At 41.6% G+C, this 14,698-nt stretch overlaps 2 protein-coding genes across 6 annotated transcripts in view; one reads left to right on the top strand and one right to left on the bottom strand.

Moving 5' to 3' along the window:
• Nucleotides 1-3,528, top strand: part of ADCY7 (adenylate cyclase 7) — a 125,097-nt gene extending 121,569 nt beyond the window's left edge. For both annotated transcript variants that reach the window (XM_084812993.1, XM_084812992.1), the window contains one exon: nucleotides 67-3,528. In XM_084812993.1, the coding sequence (XP_084669119.1) occupies nucleotides 67-204 (138 nt within the window). In that variant the 3' untranslated portion in view covers nucleotides 205-3,528. The remainder of the gene's footprint in view (nucleotides 1-66) is intronic.
• The window catches only part of BRD7 (bromodomain containing 7), a 26,770-nt gene continuing 15,410 nt past the window's right edge, over nucleotides 3,339-14,698 (bottom strand). For 2 of the 4 annotated variants that reach the window (XM_084812996.1, XM_084812998.1), the window contains 8 exons: nucleotides 14,397-14,507; nucleotides 12,361-12,493; nucleotides 10,987-11,098; nucleotides 8,461-8,511; nucleotides 7,494-7,602; nucleotides 7,252-7,395; nucleotides 5,384-5,527; nucleotides 3,502-4,811 (listed from right to left, as the gene is read on the bottom strand). In XM_084812996.1, coding sequence (XP_084669122.1) covers nucleotides 4,747-4,811; nucleotides 5,384-5,527; nucleotides 7,252-7,395; nucleotides 7,494-7,602; nucleotides 8,461-8,511; nucleotides 10,987-11,098; nucleotides 12,361-12,493; nucleotides 14,397-14,507 — 869 coding nt within the window. In that variant the 3' untranslated portion in view covers nucleotides 3,502-4,746. Of the gene's footprint in view, nucleotides 4,812-5,383; nucleotides 5,528-7,251; nucleotides 7,396-7,493; nucleotides 7,603-8,460; nucleotides 8,512-10,986; nucleotides 11,099-12,360; nucleotides 12,494-14,396; nucleotides 14,508-14,698 lie in introns of all 4 variants that reach the window. The other 2 variants (XM_084812999.1, XM_084812997.1) reach the window with 2 other exon arrangements.

Below are 14,698 nucleotides of genomic sequence, written 5' to 3'. Positions count from 1 at the left end.
AACTGATAGACAAAATGCTCGTTGCAAATTTGGAATGGTTTCTCGACTTTTGTGTTCCACGTGCAGGTTACGGAAGAGACGTGCAAAATACTGGAGAGCCTGGGATATGCCTGTGAATGCCGAGGACTTATTAATGTCAAGGGAAAGGGAGAATTGATGACCTACTTTGTGTACACCGATACAGCCAAATCCCAGGCACTTTGACTTGGAACACGAAGCTGCTGAGAAGTTTGGTTGAAAAGTATGTCTTACTGGATTTGTGTTGGGTTTTTTTAAAACAACAACTTCCCTTCTGTGAAGCCTGGAAACTTTGCCTCCTTATGTAAAGGAGCTTATTCCAAATGCATATGGACTTACCTACCAATGGTAGTACTTTGCATCTCAAGAGAGGAGCACAGGAAGCCCTTGAAAGATGTTTACAGCTGTGCCTGTTTCTGAGAGAGCTTGCTGATGATCCCTGTCATGGATTATTCTCTTGTTTCCCTGCGACAGGGAGATGAAATGACTTTTCTGCATATCTTCTGTGGATTCACAGTTGAACTAATTGCCTTGTTAAAATGTTCTGCTGCCTCATCCTTCATCCGATCCAGTAACAGTATTGCACTTGTTATACAGAACAAAAGATCTGAACTGTATGGATATATCACTGCCTTTAGCGCCAAGTAGACTCTTCTATCAAGCAGAGTCTATAGCAGGATTGAGGTCCTGCTCCCTGAGATCTTTTAAACCCGTAAATGCCAGAGGTTGAATTTGGGACTATATGCACATAAAGCATGTACTCTACCAGGGAGCTAAGGCACCCTCCACTAACTTTGTTCCAGAGATCTGCCCTAGAACCTCTTTTCAATACCAGGAAATTTGCACTGTCAGTATTCTTTATAGCCAGAAGCCAGTCCAAAAAGTGTCCCTTCCTTGTGCCCATTCTGTGCTCCTGCTAAACTTTAACCTGATACTTCATACCTGTCCGATGTCAAGCTTATGCTGTGCTTACTGGACCTGAGGGAAATGAAGTAAGGCGGGAACTTGTCCAATGCATTCACGTTTATTTTTCCGGGGTTTGTTAGCTGGGCTAGGGAGCAAGGATCTGTGGCCTTGATTCTTAAATGTGCTTCCACTTTAAGGTGGAAATACCCAAGTGGCTTTTTCTTGTACCCCTCCTGTTTGTGCTCTATTGTGTCTGCTCTTCACAACGTGCCATTTTACTTAATCAGCTATTCAGTGTCCCACAGCAATGTGTGAAACACCAACATTGTATGTGTGCAAATTTGATTCTTTCTCAGGAGCAACCATATCTGGGAAACCCTGCTTATATACATTGTGGGTAGCTTCCACTACAATTCCACCACTGGCATGGAAAACCTGTCTGTGCCGGGCAGAAGAACTGGGTGATGCACGATCCCAAACTGTGTTGTGGCAGCTGCAAAAGAGAAGCCATCATGCAGTTTCCAGTGTCTTTGCCCAGTTCCCTATGATTGTAAACATGTAGGGGTAGAGGTCTCGCTCATTGTAGATACGCTTTACACCATATACACTGATAGTACTGCATTGGCATCCCACTGGCAGCTACTGTCCAAGCTTTAGTACAGTAAGTGAAGTCTGCCCTTCCAAGCTATTGTGCTGGATTTCATCATGGGTAAAATGCTATCCCTTTTCATGTAAGATTACGATAGATAAAAGTGAACAAGGAGAATGAGACCACATACAATGTCTGCTGTGAGCCAGATTTGAGCTTGGGCTGTCTATGCCTTTTGCTATAACAGTTTTTGCTATAGTAGTTTTCTTTTGATAGCGTCCCGGTATTACTCATATTTCAAAGCATGGGTATCCCATTGGCTTCTGCTCCAGTCCCATTAGAATCTTTGGAAAACCCCTTGCCTATTATTAATCTTCTTCCTGTTGTTTAAGTTATTTAGCAAATTTTATCTTTTTTTGTTGTTTTATTAACTTTTACCATAAGCTGAAAAAATAAGGCAACTCCAAAGTTTGCTATCTGCATAGTAGCCTGACTAAATAATTCCCTACGTTAATGGGAAACGTGATGGATTTCAGACTTCCATTTGGGAATGCTTCTCATAGCAGAGTGAGAGAGCTAATCACCATGGAAGATCTGTAGGATAAGATTATTACAGGAAGAGAGGAGTCCCTTGCAAAGTTGGTTTCTTTACAAAATATATTTCTTTCCAGATATAACTTATTTAATCTGTTTAAATTATATGGGATTGGATCCCAAGATGCAGAAGATGCTTGTTTGATTCTTCTCACTAGCATTCTACAAAAGAAGTGAAGCTAAATCTGAAGATGGTGATCAGTTTGTGCAACCACTTGCACAAGCAAAAGAACTGCTTCTGAACCTGCCCGTTATAGTACTGTGTGAACCCTTGAGGAGGCATTTGCAGAACTATACTAGCTCAAGGTTCTTTGGATCCAACTCACTATGCCTGCAATTATTGTATTGGCAGGGAGCTAATCTTGATTTTTTTCTCCTATGTAAACTACTTCTGACAGATCTGTCTCAAGGGAAGCAGAAAATACCACAAAGTCTTACAGGTGAAAAAAAAAAGTTGTAAATTGTTTACACTGTGAACAACAGAAGTAACCATCTCTTACGTGCCCTGTTTAAAAAGCTTAGCAGTGCAATCCTGTTCATGTTTATTCAGAAGTAGGTCCCACTGGAGCAGTGGGGATTACTCCTGTGCAAGTGTATATAGGACTACAGCCTAAGACTTTATCTAAAGCACCAGTGACTTGTGTTGACCAGCCATTAACGGTTTAGCTGGGCAAATCCTAGGAAAGCGAACGCTGTTGCTTTGCATTGAAGTGTTTTATAAAGTGAAGTGTAAATACCATGAAACTTTTTGACATTTTGTTTTTCCATGTCATTAAATTTTCACTGGATGCATTTATGTAAGACTTTGTAGAATACCTTTCAGTAGGTAACCATATATGTACCTCTGGAGTAATTTAACTGAAATCCAATGGAAGTTAATGGAACCAATCCCAAGACTTTAAGGACTGTGACTCTAGTATATTTTCAAGTTTTCAGAATGGAGTGTTTTTCAACATGCTCTGCCCTGGATGCACGCCTGTTGTGTTCATTATAATTACTGTGTAATTAACGTATGCAGAGGCTGAAATGCCTATGTTTCATGACAGGAACAAATCTCTTCTGGTGAGGTCCTGCTGTAGATTTAGGACTTTTGGAAAGTCTTAGCTAACTAGAGTAGGTCACACTGGAAAGCAGCAAGTAAGGATAGTCCTGGGTAGTATTAAAAGGAAGCAAATGCAATTGTCTTTTTGTAATAGCTGCCAGTTAATGTGAATTATAAAATATTGCTTTCAAGTCTTATTTTATTGTGGATTTGTTACATGTCTGGTTTTTAAAATAAAATAAAGAAGGTAGAATGCTTTAGTTAAGAGGGTCCATAGTGTCTAACATTTGCATCTATTTGTTATGTTTGGCAGCAGCTATCAAAAGTTGTATAACAGAAACATAAAAGTGTGAAATTAAAGCATTCATGATTTTAATTGTTTCTATTCGCATTGTACTGCAATTCAAGGTAATTTGCCTAAGCAACATTACTTCCCATGAGTATCATATTTACTTGCATGATTTATCCTAGCTGTTACTATGAAAGACCCAGACAATGAAAACACCCTATTTTAACACCCTATTTTAACCTCAACAAAGGGGACAGCAGATGAACTAAAGGCCAGCTTGACACATTTTGCTACCTGAGGTCAACATCTAAATGGCACCCTATTTGCTAGTAAAAGATAAGCAGTTATCAGCTTGCATCCAAATGTATCCTAGAAGCTGCCATCCACCCAGGGCTATGGATGACCCTGACATCACTTGATGCTTTGCAGCTGAATATGTGACCCAATTCTATCGACAAAGCATTGTACCTGAGGTGAGGTAAAAGCTTGCTTTGTAAGTACTCATTTATACCCATGCAAATGTCTACTTCATGAACATGCATGTGTGTTCAGCTCTCAATTTCAAGTTGAATTATCTCCATCTGCCATTTCCAGTAACTATAGATGAGCTGTCATGTGTTAGTCATGCAATTTCCTGTGAACACCCAATTCTTAAGGTTGATTTCAACATTTTCTCCCCCTCAGTCCTGTATAGCTCAAGAAATCCTGTAGAATTGGAAGCAACTTCTGATGTAATGAGACTTGATACACAAATGAACATAACTGTGGAAATGTGCTTCATTCTAGACTTATTATTTGGGTGTTCTCCTTAACATATTAATCCTGTGAAGTGGGGGAGAATGGGATCATATTCACTGGCCTGCCCTTGACCTCCACACATTTGAGGGGGGAGGCCTGAAACAGGGAACCTGCTCTACACATGTAGACTCCCAGGGTGATTTAGAACCCTGATCATGAAAGGAGTACAAATGTGCAGAGCAGGCTCCCTACTTTAGACCTTTCCCCTTCAGTGTGTGGAGGGGTGGTGCAGCCTTGACGGAGGGGGCGGGCAAGTGCACATGATCATATTCTTGCTCCCCACACCCCCACTGCATGAATGACTCAATGCCTGGATAGGGCTTCTATATTCCATTCAAAGAGTACCTCTCAGAGCTGTCATTAGAACAGCACCAGTTTGATTTTTAATTATTTTATTAAGAATTCAAATGTTCCATAGACAAACCTAACACAAAGTATACAAAGAGCCCATACATGCACTGGGGCAAATCTCAAAAAAGCTTAAGATTTAAAGTCTAAATATCGTAAGGATCATGTACCAACTGGTTCACATTCATTTCCAATGAGACTGGTAGCTTTTGGGGGTTCCTCCACATCTGGAAAAGAAGTATTGAAATAATCTATTACCCTTCTTGGTTTGGCTAAGGAAACAGGTGAATGTATATTGGCTTCTAGCTATTTGGATAATTTATATCCAAAGTTTAAGTGAGTTGGTCCAGTGAGAGTGCGTGTCAGCTACTTCACAGTGCAATCATATACATGTCTACTCAAAACTAGAGTTCAATCACACTTACTCCCAGGTAAGTAGATACAAGACTGCAGCTTCAGTGTCTCATGCTCCTTAACCTACAGTAGGGTGCTTACATTCAGGACTAGAAAACACTTTAAAAATAATGAACACAGTTCCTGTGCTGGAAAGGAAAAACGTGGGCATTAAAAATGTACTAAACTCAAATGTAGCCGTGTTTGGGGGAAAAAAAAAATTCTAATCCTACCCCTCTTGTATGGAGAGAAATTCTGACCGTAATTCTTTGTGTTAAGTAGTTCTAAGTGCTACTTTACAGGATATGGTTGCCGTAGTGAATCACTCTCTGGGGTGAGCCATACATGAGCAGCATCTGGGACAACCAGTCCCTGGGACCTACTGAAATACACTGTGGCTACTCACCTTCTGTTAAGTCAACACAGTTCTCCATGGTGTCTGGTAAAGGGACTGAAATCCCCATTGCTTTACGGATTCCATACGTGCTCACAATATCACCTGGAGCCACTTGCTGCGCAAGCTGTTTCAGATTACTGGTCACTCTCTCAGCTGGAAAAATGGTAATATATTAGCACAACTTTTTATACAACATCTAAACTCTGTAAATTGCCCCAAACAGCCTGAAAATCTGGGTTTATAGAAGATGGTTTTCATACATTAAGTGGGTATTAGAACATAAACGATGTGAAAGAGTGAAGCACAACCACACTGTGATCCCCTTACTGCATTTCTAAGCATATCAATTGCAGTAAGGAAAGCTGCACTGCAGTGGTGTTGTTTTTTTGGAGGTCTGACACCCAAGCTGCTCTGTTCACTTGCTGAAGAGTGTTTGCTGATCCCACACTGCTGCCCGTAGCTTGAGGCACAGAAGGGAGGTGCTTTCATGCAGCTCCTCCTCCTCACTCTGGGGTTGCTCCTCTGCCAAAGCAGCTAGTCAGGATGAAGAGTCCTTGCCTTGCACTAATTGGCCTTTAAATGCCCAGCAGCAGGCTTCACAACCCTCAATCTCCCCGACCCTTCTGGTGTGACATCCAGATTGTGCCCAACTAGAAGACTCTCATGTATTGTCATAGCAGTGGTGTGCTGCTTGATGGCATAGTTGCCAAGGAAACCAGTCCATAGGCTTTGCCCAGCATTGGCACAGGACCTGGGGCACCATGGCCAGGCACTCCTGTGGCAGCAGGAGAAGGCTATCAAGGCCAGACCCGTCCGTGGATTATTCCCAAGTAAAGGTACAGGAGTGGGTGTGCCACTGAGGTATGACAAGCATGGGGAAGAATGTACATCGCAGCATTCTCTATGGTGCAATCGGCTCTGCTTTACAACAATATGTTCACACTGATCTTAAAGGTCACTGATCTTCCTCTATCTAAGAAACAGGTGGGGCTCACCCATCCATTTGCTTGCCAAAAATGATAACATCTTAGCCATGAGAACAGAGCGCTCAGTTAGTATCTGTCCTGCAATGGGAGATTACAGTACATCCACAAACTCTGGAAATATAAAGTATAGAAACATTTGTAGGAAATAATAGGTTTAGCCTGCCACACTTTAAATACAATCTACGAGTAGTTTCTAATGTTGATGTCCCAGATTCTGGACTACAACTCCCACAATCCCCAGTTAGAATAGCAATGGTGGGAGCTGTAGTCCAATACCATCTGGGGACCCAAGGTTGACAGCCACTGGCTAGACGGAGGAGTGCTGCCATTAGCCAAGGCCAGTTTTTTATGCTGCCTAAACAAAGCCAAGTCAAAGTTTCATCTTTTGGATTAGGATTTGCTAGTAGACCTCTTAAAACAGTACTACAATGCCAAGTACTATCTGCTCTCCAAAGGAAATTCCCTGGAAAGCTATTCTGAAAAACAATATTTCAGAAACAAAGTGATCTGATTTTACGTCCTATATATATATGCTCTGACGTTATCTGTCTCTGATTTAATGAGTGCAGCATATATGATGCTGAAAAATGCTTCACATAAATTGCACATTTAGGAAACCCTCATTACTATTTATTTCAAACATTTATATACTGCTTTTCAGGTACAAGCAACCACTCAAAGCAGCTTACTGTAATATTAAAAGAAAATGTTGATTTTTTTTTTTAAACATACTGCTATGACATAGATGAAGAGAATGAGAACATACTGTATAATTGCCTTGCTGTTTTTCTAAAAATTTAAAGATCTGCAGCACAATAATAAGCATGTCTATTCAGAAGCACGTCTCCTTGAGTTCAGTGGAGCTTACTCCGCCATAAGAACCATACTTACCCAAATGCATCTCCTTATATGACGGGCCCAAGAGGCAAATCATGTTAGGAGGCGGTTTTGTGCTCAGTCGTTCATTCTGAGCATCTTGAAGCTCCCTAAGCAATTTTGTGGTTTCATCAAGTTTTCTCTGGAAGACTTCTGCTTCTGTGAAATAAAAAATGAAATTGTGGGCAGAAGTCAGTCTGGCTGGAATGTGCCAAGAAGCCTTACGAATTAACATCTGTGCTGCGAATTCCACTCACCTTCAGAGTCAAACTCCTCCACAGGCATCCCAAAATTGGTTACTGCTCTCAGTGCTGTAAGCCTCTCATTGCTAAGAGAGGACCTGCTGGCCAGATCCGTTTCCATAATCTGTAGATGGCAGCAAATGCACACTCTTAAAATCCAGCAAAAATAAATCTGTACAAAATATTTAAACCAGTGTGTCTGTAGCAACTCTTTCATCAGATCAAGGCATATATGATAAATATATAAAATAATAAATATAATATATAATAAAATACAAGAATGCAATACAATACAATACAATACATAGCATGGGTGGTTTGAAGCACCAGTTAATTCTCTATTACCTCTTTAGAGTGTAGTCCTAAACCTACCCAAACACCCCAATCTTGGCTAGCTGGCTATTATGTCCGACATTATGATGCTGATGTTGCATCCTCAGCATTTACATGCTAGCACCAAAAGTCTTAAGAGCAAGGCCTTCAAAGCTATTCTCCAGAACCCCACCCTTATTGCCAAGGGTCTGATGGGCAATGATTTGGATAGCTCAGCAGGACATTCATACCTAAAACTGTCTTGCCTGTGACCGACCGCCAGTATGTTAACAGGCAGCTGAGCTACCACCTTGCAAGACGAGCATGGTCTTTGAAGGTGTGAGGTCTTAACTTACAAAGTACTAAGTAGTTAAAAGAAGTTCTTTATATAGTACAAACTGGGAAACACTGGATGCTAGAAGTAAAATGTGAATATGGCACAACAGGTAAACTTTACACAAGTTGATTTTTTCTTTTCTATAAATGGAAGGTTGAAGTACAGAATGTCGTGTTCAGTGTTGCATAGTAGAGAACAAGTTGACTCTTCCTGTGTTATATATGAAAGTAAGACTTGGCACTTAAGTTGATCTAGTGAAACACATCACTGTGACTGGCTTGCATCTGACCTTTTCACTGCCTAGAGGTTCAATAAAATTTAGAAGAGTATCACCTCTATGTCCTTATCAGCCCTTTCATGCAGGCCTTCAGCTTCCTCTGCTGGCTGTAAAGGGAAAGGTTATGATATATTAAAATAAACTTTTATCCTTAACATGATCCAGTAAAACGACTATTATGGACTTCGTTTGCTCAGACCCCTTTGAGGGCATTCTTAGTTCACATTGGCAGTGTGGGCTCCTCCTCCTCTATCCCAGGTGGGCAATCTGTGGCCCTCCATCAACCCTAACCAGCATAGCCAGTGGTGAGCAGTGAGGAGAGCTGCAGTCCAACATGTGGCCCACTTGTGTCCTATGTGACTCCAAGCTTTTCATATCACCAGTGGTATGGGAAGGAGGAATGCTGCTGTGCTCTCATACCACTAAGGTAACACAAACTCAAGTCTCTCTTCCTCTCTCTGAATTCAATGAGATTTATGTAGTCTGTGCACCAGATGCAGCCTTAGCTTATAATAAAAATACATAACATCCAGGGAGTTGTCTGCTAACTAATCCTCATCAAAGGAAAAAAATCTCTCGGTGACAACTTCACCTGGACTCCTGGAGTTCCAATAGAAACCAGGCAAGTCAATATTTTTATGTAAAATGCACAAGGTTTTATACTTCTCTAAAGTTTTCTTTCCTGGATCGATAGTCTCCAGTGATGCCTTCTTTCTAATAGTCTCTCTCCTAAGGAGAATAAATACCTGGTTCCAAAAGTAATATTTTTAAGTCAAGTCTCACTTGGATTCTATCTACAGCAAGGGGAATTATTCCCATGTCTATGGACTCGGTAAGAACAACAGTCCCAATCGAGAGATATTCATGTGAAGTACTGGGCTGCCTCCTCAATGCTGCACACAACAGTTTCCCACCACCACCAATTCTGATCAGCCTTTGAAGGGGTAAGGAGAAAAAGGTGCCTGAATGTATTTATTTATTTTTAATTTTATATTTATATCCTGCCCGTTATCGTTTAAACAAACACCTTGTGACAGCTAAGGCAATCAAACAAATGGATCAAAGCCCATGGAATGGGGTTCACTGTCTGCCCCTTCTTCTCCTAAGCTGAAAGGGAGATTGCTGCTGAAGCCAGGAGGGGCCAGGCAGGCCAATGGAAGCATGGAATGCAGCACCACTTCTTCCTCACCCACTATCAATACTCCTTAGCAGAGCTGGTTGCAGGTTTTCTTCTCACCCATTTGCATAGGTGAGCCCAGACCTGGAAGCGGCCAATGTACAGAAACCTGGAATGTGCATATTTCACTCAGTATGCTTGTGTACAGTCATAGGAGTGGCTCCAATGTCTGACAAGGCTCTCTGAAGTAAAACACTTCAGTCATAAGAATGGTTCCAAAATATCAGAGCCTATTTCTATGCATGTCTATTCAGGTGCAAGTCCTGCTGAGTTCAATGGGATTTATTCCCAAGTTTGTATAGCAGGGGTGGGAAACTTTGGTGGGTTTGGGGGGGGGGGCACTGCCCCCTGGAACACACCACAGGCTGCACCCCTCACCCAAGTGGCTGTGTAGCTGGATTCCCAGAATCACTGGAGATCTGGCAGTCTCAGCAGGGGGCCCAACAGGAGATACAAAAATCTCCATGGGGGTGGGGATGCACATGCCTTAGAAGGAGAAAATACATAGCCATTCTGAATAAAGGCCCAAGTCAGCAGTTGCTACAATATGATCAGCATTTTCTCTTCCTGGAAGTACACAGAGCTTAGTTCTCCTTTTTTGTGCAGAAAAGATTCTACTTATGGTAAGGAAAAACTACTCTGAAAAATTAAAAATGTTCAGCTGCTCTTTTGTTCAAAATGACTCATTCTAGTTTTGTATGTCAAAGAACACTTGTAGCTTCACATTAGGAGACAAACATAGCACTAAGGGCCAATACAGAGAGCACAGGTAACATAAAGCAAAGTAAATATACTAAAGTTTCCACAGTTACAGTAAGGTTACCTTTTTGCTCCATAGAAACCTGTGTTAATTGTTGCCCTCTCCAATACTTCTGTAGAATGTTCTGTTTGGATACAATATCATTCCTAAGCATGGACCTAGTTTTCCTAACATGCATCTATGACAAGTCAAAAACATATCTAGATGGTGGTATATGCCCTGCTGCAGATACCCATCAATGCATATGGTACAAACATCTGCTGACTGTATCTCCAAGGATGTGGAAAAACCTTATATGGGAGGTGAGGAATTGATTATCCTTGCTTTCATTTAGGAAAGATTGAAAAACCTTTTTTTCCCCACTGGAGTTCTAGGACCACTTCCTGGATTGTTTTTTTCTTTTCTTGACTGGCTGTTGTGCATATTTAAGTTGTTCATTTCCATGGTTATCTTTGTCTTTATTAATTATTTTATGAATAATGTTTGCTAGAAAATTGGCATATAAACACATTGGTTTTCAGACTGTTTTGTTAGCCAAGAAGTAGCGAACAAGGAAAGAGTTTCCTTCTCCATTGTGTATCAGCCTTCTTGGTGCCATGATTTTCACTCTATCATTTACAGACACTAACATGCAAGTGGGCTCACCGTCTCTAGTTCTCTGAGTGAGCGAGAATGTCCTCCTTGGGTCAAGACATCCAGCAAGCTGTCGGCCATTACATACGGGTAGTCCTGAGACCTTGCCAAAAACTCATTAATGCTAGAGATCAAAGGAACAAAATTACATGACAAGCTAATTAACAAACAATCTATGAAAAAATATGTACAGCTTGTAATTCACAGGTCACCTGGGCACTTTGGGTGACTAGAAATTTCCCTCCAGGAAATCGGGGAGACCGAGAGCCCCAGAAAAATCCATTAGACCTGGTCAGCTCTTGACTACTTGCAGAGCCAGTACTTCAGTGCCAGAAGCATCCAGTTTTGTTTATAAAAGAGCTGTGCTCTCTGTATTGTTTGCAGCTAAGTAAGATGGAATAAAGGACTCCGATTGTTTGTGCTCTGTAAGTGGTCCTTACCTTTTCCTTGCCCAGAAACTAAATAGGGAAAGATATGAGATGCACAATACTGGGTGTTCGCAGAAGCTACCACTGCCTTTACAGGAAACTGGTCATTAAAGAATTTGAGAGCTATGCAAAATTGCTTATAGTTACATGGTGAATTTACAAAGTACTTTACTAATGCTTAGAGACTATTATTTCACACATTTCAGAAGTCTGCAACACATATGGGGTTATGCCCAACATTCCAAATGCCACTTGAGTAGCTGTGGGAAGGCATGCCTGGTCCCTAAACTGGTTCATTCAGTCTCTCCCAATAAAAGCTCAGGCTGATGACTACAGCCAGTCCTTTGCTAGGAAAGCAGAGATGGAATGCAAGCCAATCAGTTTAAACAGAGTCTGAAACCTCCTACAAAACAAAGCAAGTCACTAAGGGAATTTTATGTGAGCAAAAGATGGGTGGTTGATAGGAAGGGCTCTTGCAAAATCAAACCACAATTTCCCTCTTGATTCTGATTGGAAAGAGCTCTCTAAGTGTGTTATATATGAGAGAGAGAGGGAGGGAGGGAGGGAGGGAGGGAGGGAGGGAGGGAGACAGACAGAGGGAAAGAAAGAAATGTAATGGATGGAATGAAAAGACTGAGAACCACAAGGCTAGGATACCTGTTAACAAAATTAAGTTAATGTTGTTTCAGAAAGAACACTAGATATTAACAGTTGGGATTCAGTGTAATGTTAAGAATGTGATAAAGTGAAATTCTCTCATTCTCAACAGCAACTAGTCAAAAATGTACATAGAAAAACCCAGATCAAGTGTCCAACCTCTTTTGCTAGTGCTGTTGCTAGTAAATAGAAAGATGCACTCTTTCCCCCTAGGTGTGGAAACTGCTAAAAGAAGTTTTCACCTCAACCAAGCCATTAGGATAAAAGCAAAGGTATTTTGCTCATTTGCTGAAATACTTACTTGAAACTCCCTTGATTAGAATCTTCTCCATAAGTGGAGTAGATTAAATCAGAATCATCCTTGCTGATATTTGCGAATGTGGAATCGTAAGCTGGAGCATAAGAGCTAAAGGGCCCATAGTTCAAGTACATCACTAATGAAAAATAATGGAGCAAGAATTAGTCTCATATGTGTTAGAGCAGCCTTCTCAACCTGGTTCTCTCCAGGTGTGTTGGACTGCAACACCCAGCATTCCCAGCCAGCATTGCTATTTAGCCAATACAGGATGACACTGCTACAGAAACTAAGGGAAAAACCATAGGGCTGAAAATTGTTAAGCCTTGACAATATGAATTATTTTTCAAATTCCTTTTGTACATTTATTCCAGAAGCCCTAACGTGGGCAGTCCGGTGTTATCTACAGCCCAACTGTAATAGCAACAACAAATTATTATTCTTAATAAAATGCAGACCTGTTCTTAGTCATTTCATAGATTGGAAAGATTGTTTAAATTAGGAACTGTTTTAGGGCCAGCTTGCACGATGTACTTGCAAACTTTGTGTGTGTGCACGCGCACATGCGTGTAAATAAAATATATAGGATATAGCAGGGGTGACCAAACAAAGGTGTCCACACATTTTGCAGCTCCTGGCATCGTTCCCAAGATGTTAACGGACAGGGCAATTCCTGCCCTCTCCGGCCACTTGGGCTGCAAGTGCTGCTGAGGGCAAAGGGGAGGAATTAGGCATGTACGAAAGAGAAGAAGGAATATTAGAGACGTGGATGGCATGCAGGAAAGAGAAGGAGGAGGAAACTGCTGAAGAACCACAGGGGGACTGTGGCTTAGTGGCAGAGCACCTGCTTTGCATGCAGAAGGTCCTAAGCTCAATCCCCAGAATCTCCAGGTAGGGTTAGGAAAGAATCCTGCCTGAGGCACTGGAGAGCCTCTGCCAGTCAGCGGCGACTGTACTGAGCTAGACGGACCACTGCTCAGACTCGGTATAAGGCAGCTTCCAATGTTCCTAGGAGGAGAAAGCAAAAGCAGCTGCCTAAGAGGACAGTGTGGAAAAGGAGAGAGACTCGCTGGCTGCCAAGGACTGCTAGAAGTTTGTGAACAGTATGGGGAGGGGAGAGAGCAGGCTTGGCCAAAAAACACACGCCTGGGGAAGAGAGAAAAGAGGCCTAGAGACGGTGTGTCAGTATTGTCCCTTTTGGGTGCCTGTGGCCACCTTGCAGGAGTTAGGTCCAGATTATGCAGCCTTCCCCCTCCAGCCGTGCCTGCAGGACTCACCTAGGAAGGAGGTGGGATTAAACAACCCCCTTGAAGGCCTTCTACGTTTTCGCAGGGCATTCGATCAGAAGGAGAGGATTAATCTGCACCTTCCCCATGCCCTGCAGGCCTCACCTGGGAAGGGAGTGATTAACCTGGCTCCTTCAAGTTAGAAATTCTCTGCTAGTGCTTGCTCGTAGTGTCCAAAAAGAACATTGTGTAATAATTTTGTGCTGCAAATAAGTTCAACCTCACTACCCTACAGTGCAGCCTTTCTTATCTCATGTTGGCATTTGCGGTGGCATCTAATCCCACATTTAATTATATCTTCTCTTCACAGAAGGGTCCTGCAAAAGCACATCATCAAGTCATAAGAAACGCAAGTATGAGGAAGGAAATCAAAGTATTACACCTGAATGGGAGGAAGAGTTTGCGTTCACTGTCAGAGGAGACAAACCACAGTGCCTTTCCAATGATGCATTGCACACTCTTTAAAAAGCAAGCAACTTGAAATGCCACAAATCACAAAAACCATCCTGGATCAGAATTAAGAAAAAATAGGCTAACAACATTAATATTTAATGTGTGCATAAAGGTTGTGTGCATTGTTGTGGCTCTCAAAACTTTTGAAGGTTGCAGAATGTAGTTTGGAGGGTCTGAAATTTTGGCCACCTCAGTATATAGGGAAATACTCCCATTTTACATCTTCATTTCATGTATTCCCCAATGCTCATTTCCTCTAGGAAATTAGGATATTTTTGAGCATAAAGTAGCAGCAACTCTTACCTGGAGTAACTTTATTCCTTTTGTCTTCTTTGAACCCTTGTAATGTATTTACGCCTGACTGAAGTCTTCCAGCTGTCACACCCAGTTTCACAGAGCTATGACCAAGTTCTACTACCCAAGAGAATGAGACATGAAAAAGAAAGAGGTACATGACTCAACATTTGTTTGTTTTTAAATAATGCAATATACTGGCACCACATATATAACATCTCCCTCCTGAGGATTTACTAGATTTTCTGAAGCCTTTGTGAAAATAAATCTTAGTCCCTGATTCGATTACAAGCCATTAAGATGCACTAAGA

The sequence above is a fragment of the Heloderma suspectum genome, chromosome 8 (genome assembly GCF_057233095.1).
Source record: "Heloderma suspectum isolate Gila_16-S chromosome 8, 16-S_ref, whole genome shotgun sequence".
Taxonomy (NCBI): domain Eukaryota; kingdom Metazoa; phylum Chordata; class Lepidosauria; order Squamata; family Helodermatidae; genus Heloderma; species Heloderma suspectum.
Note: the sequence above shows the minus strand (reverse complement) of the source record. Positions and strands in the feature narration are given on the sequence as shown.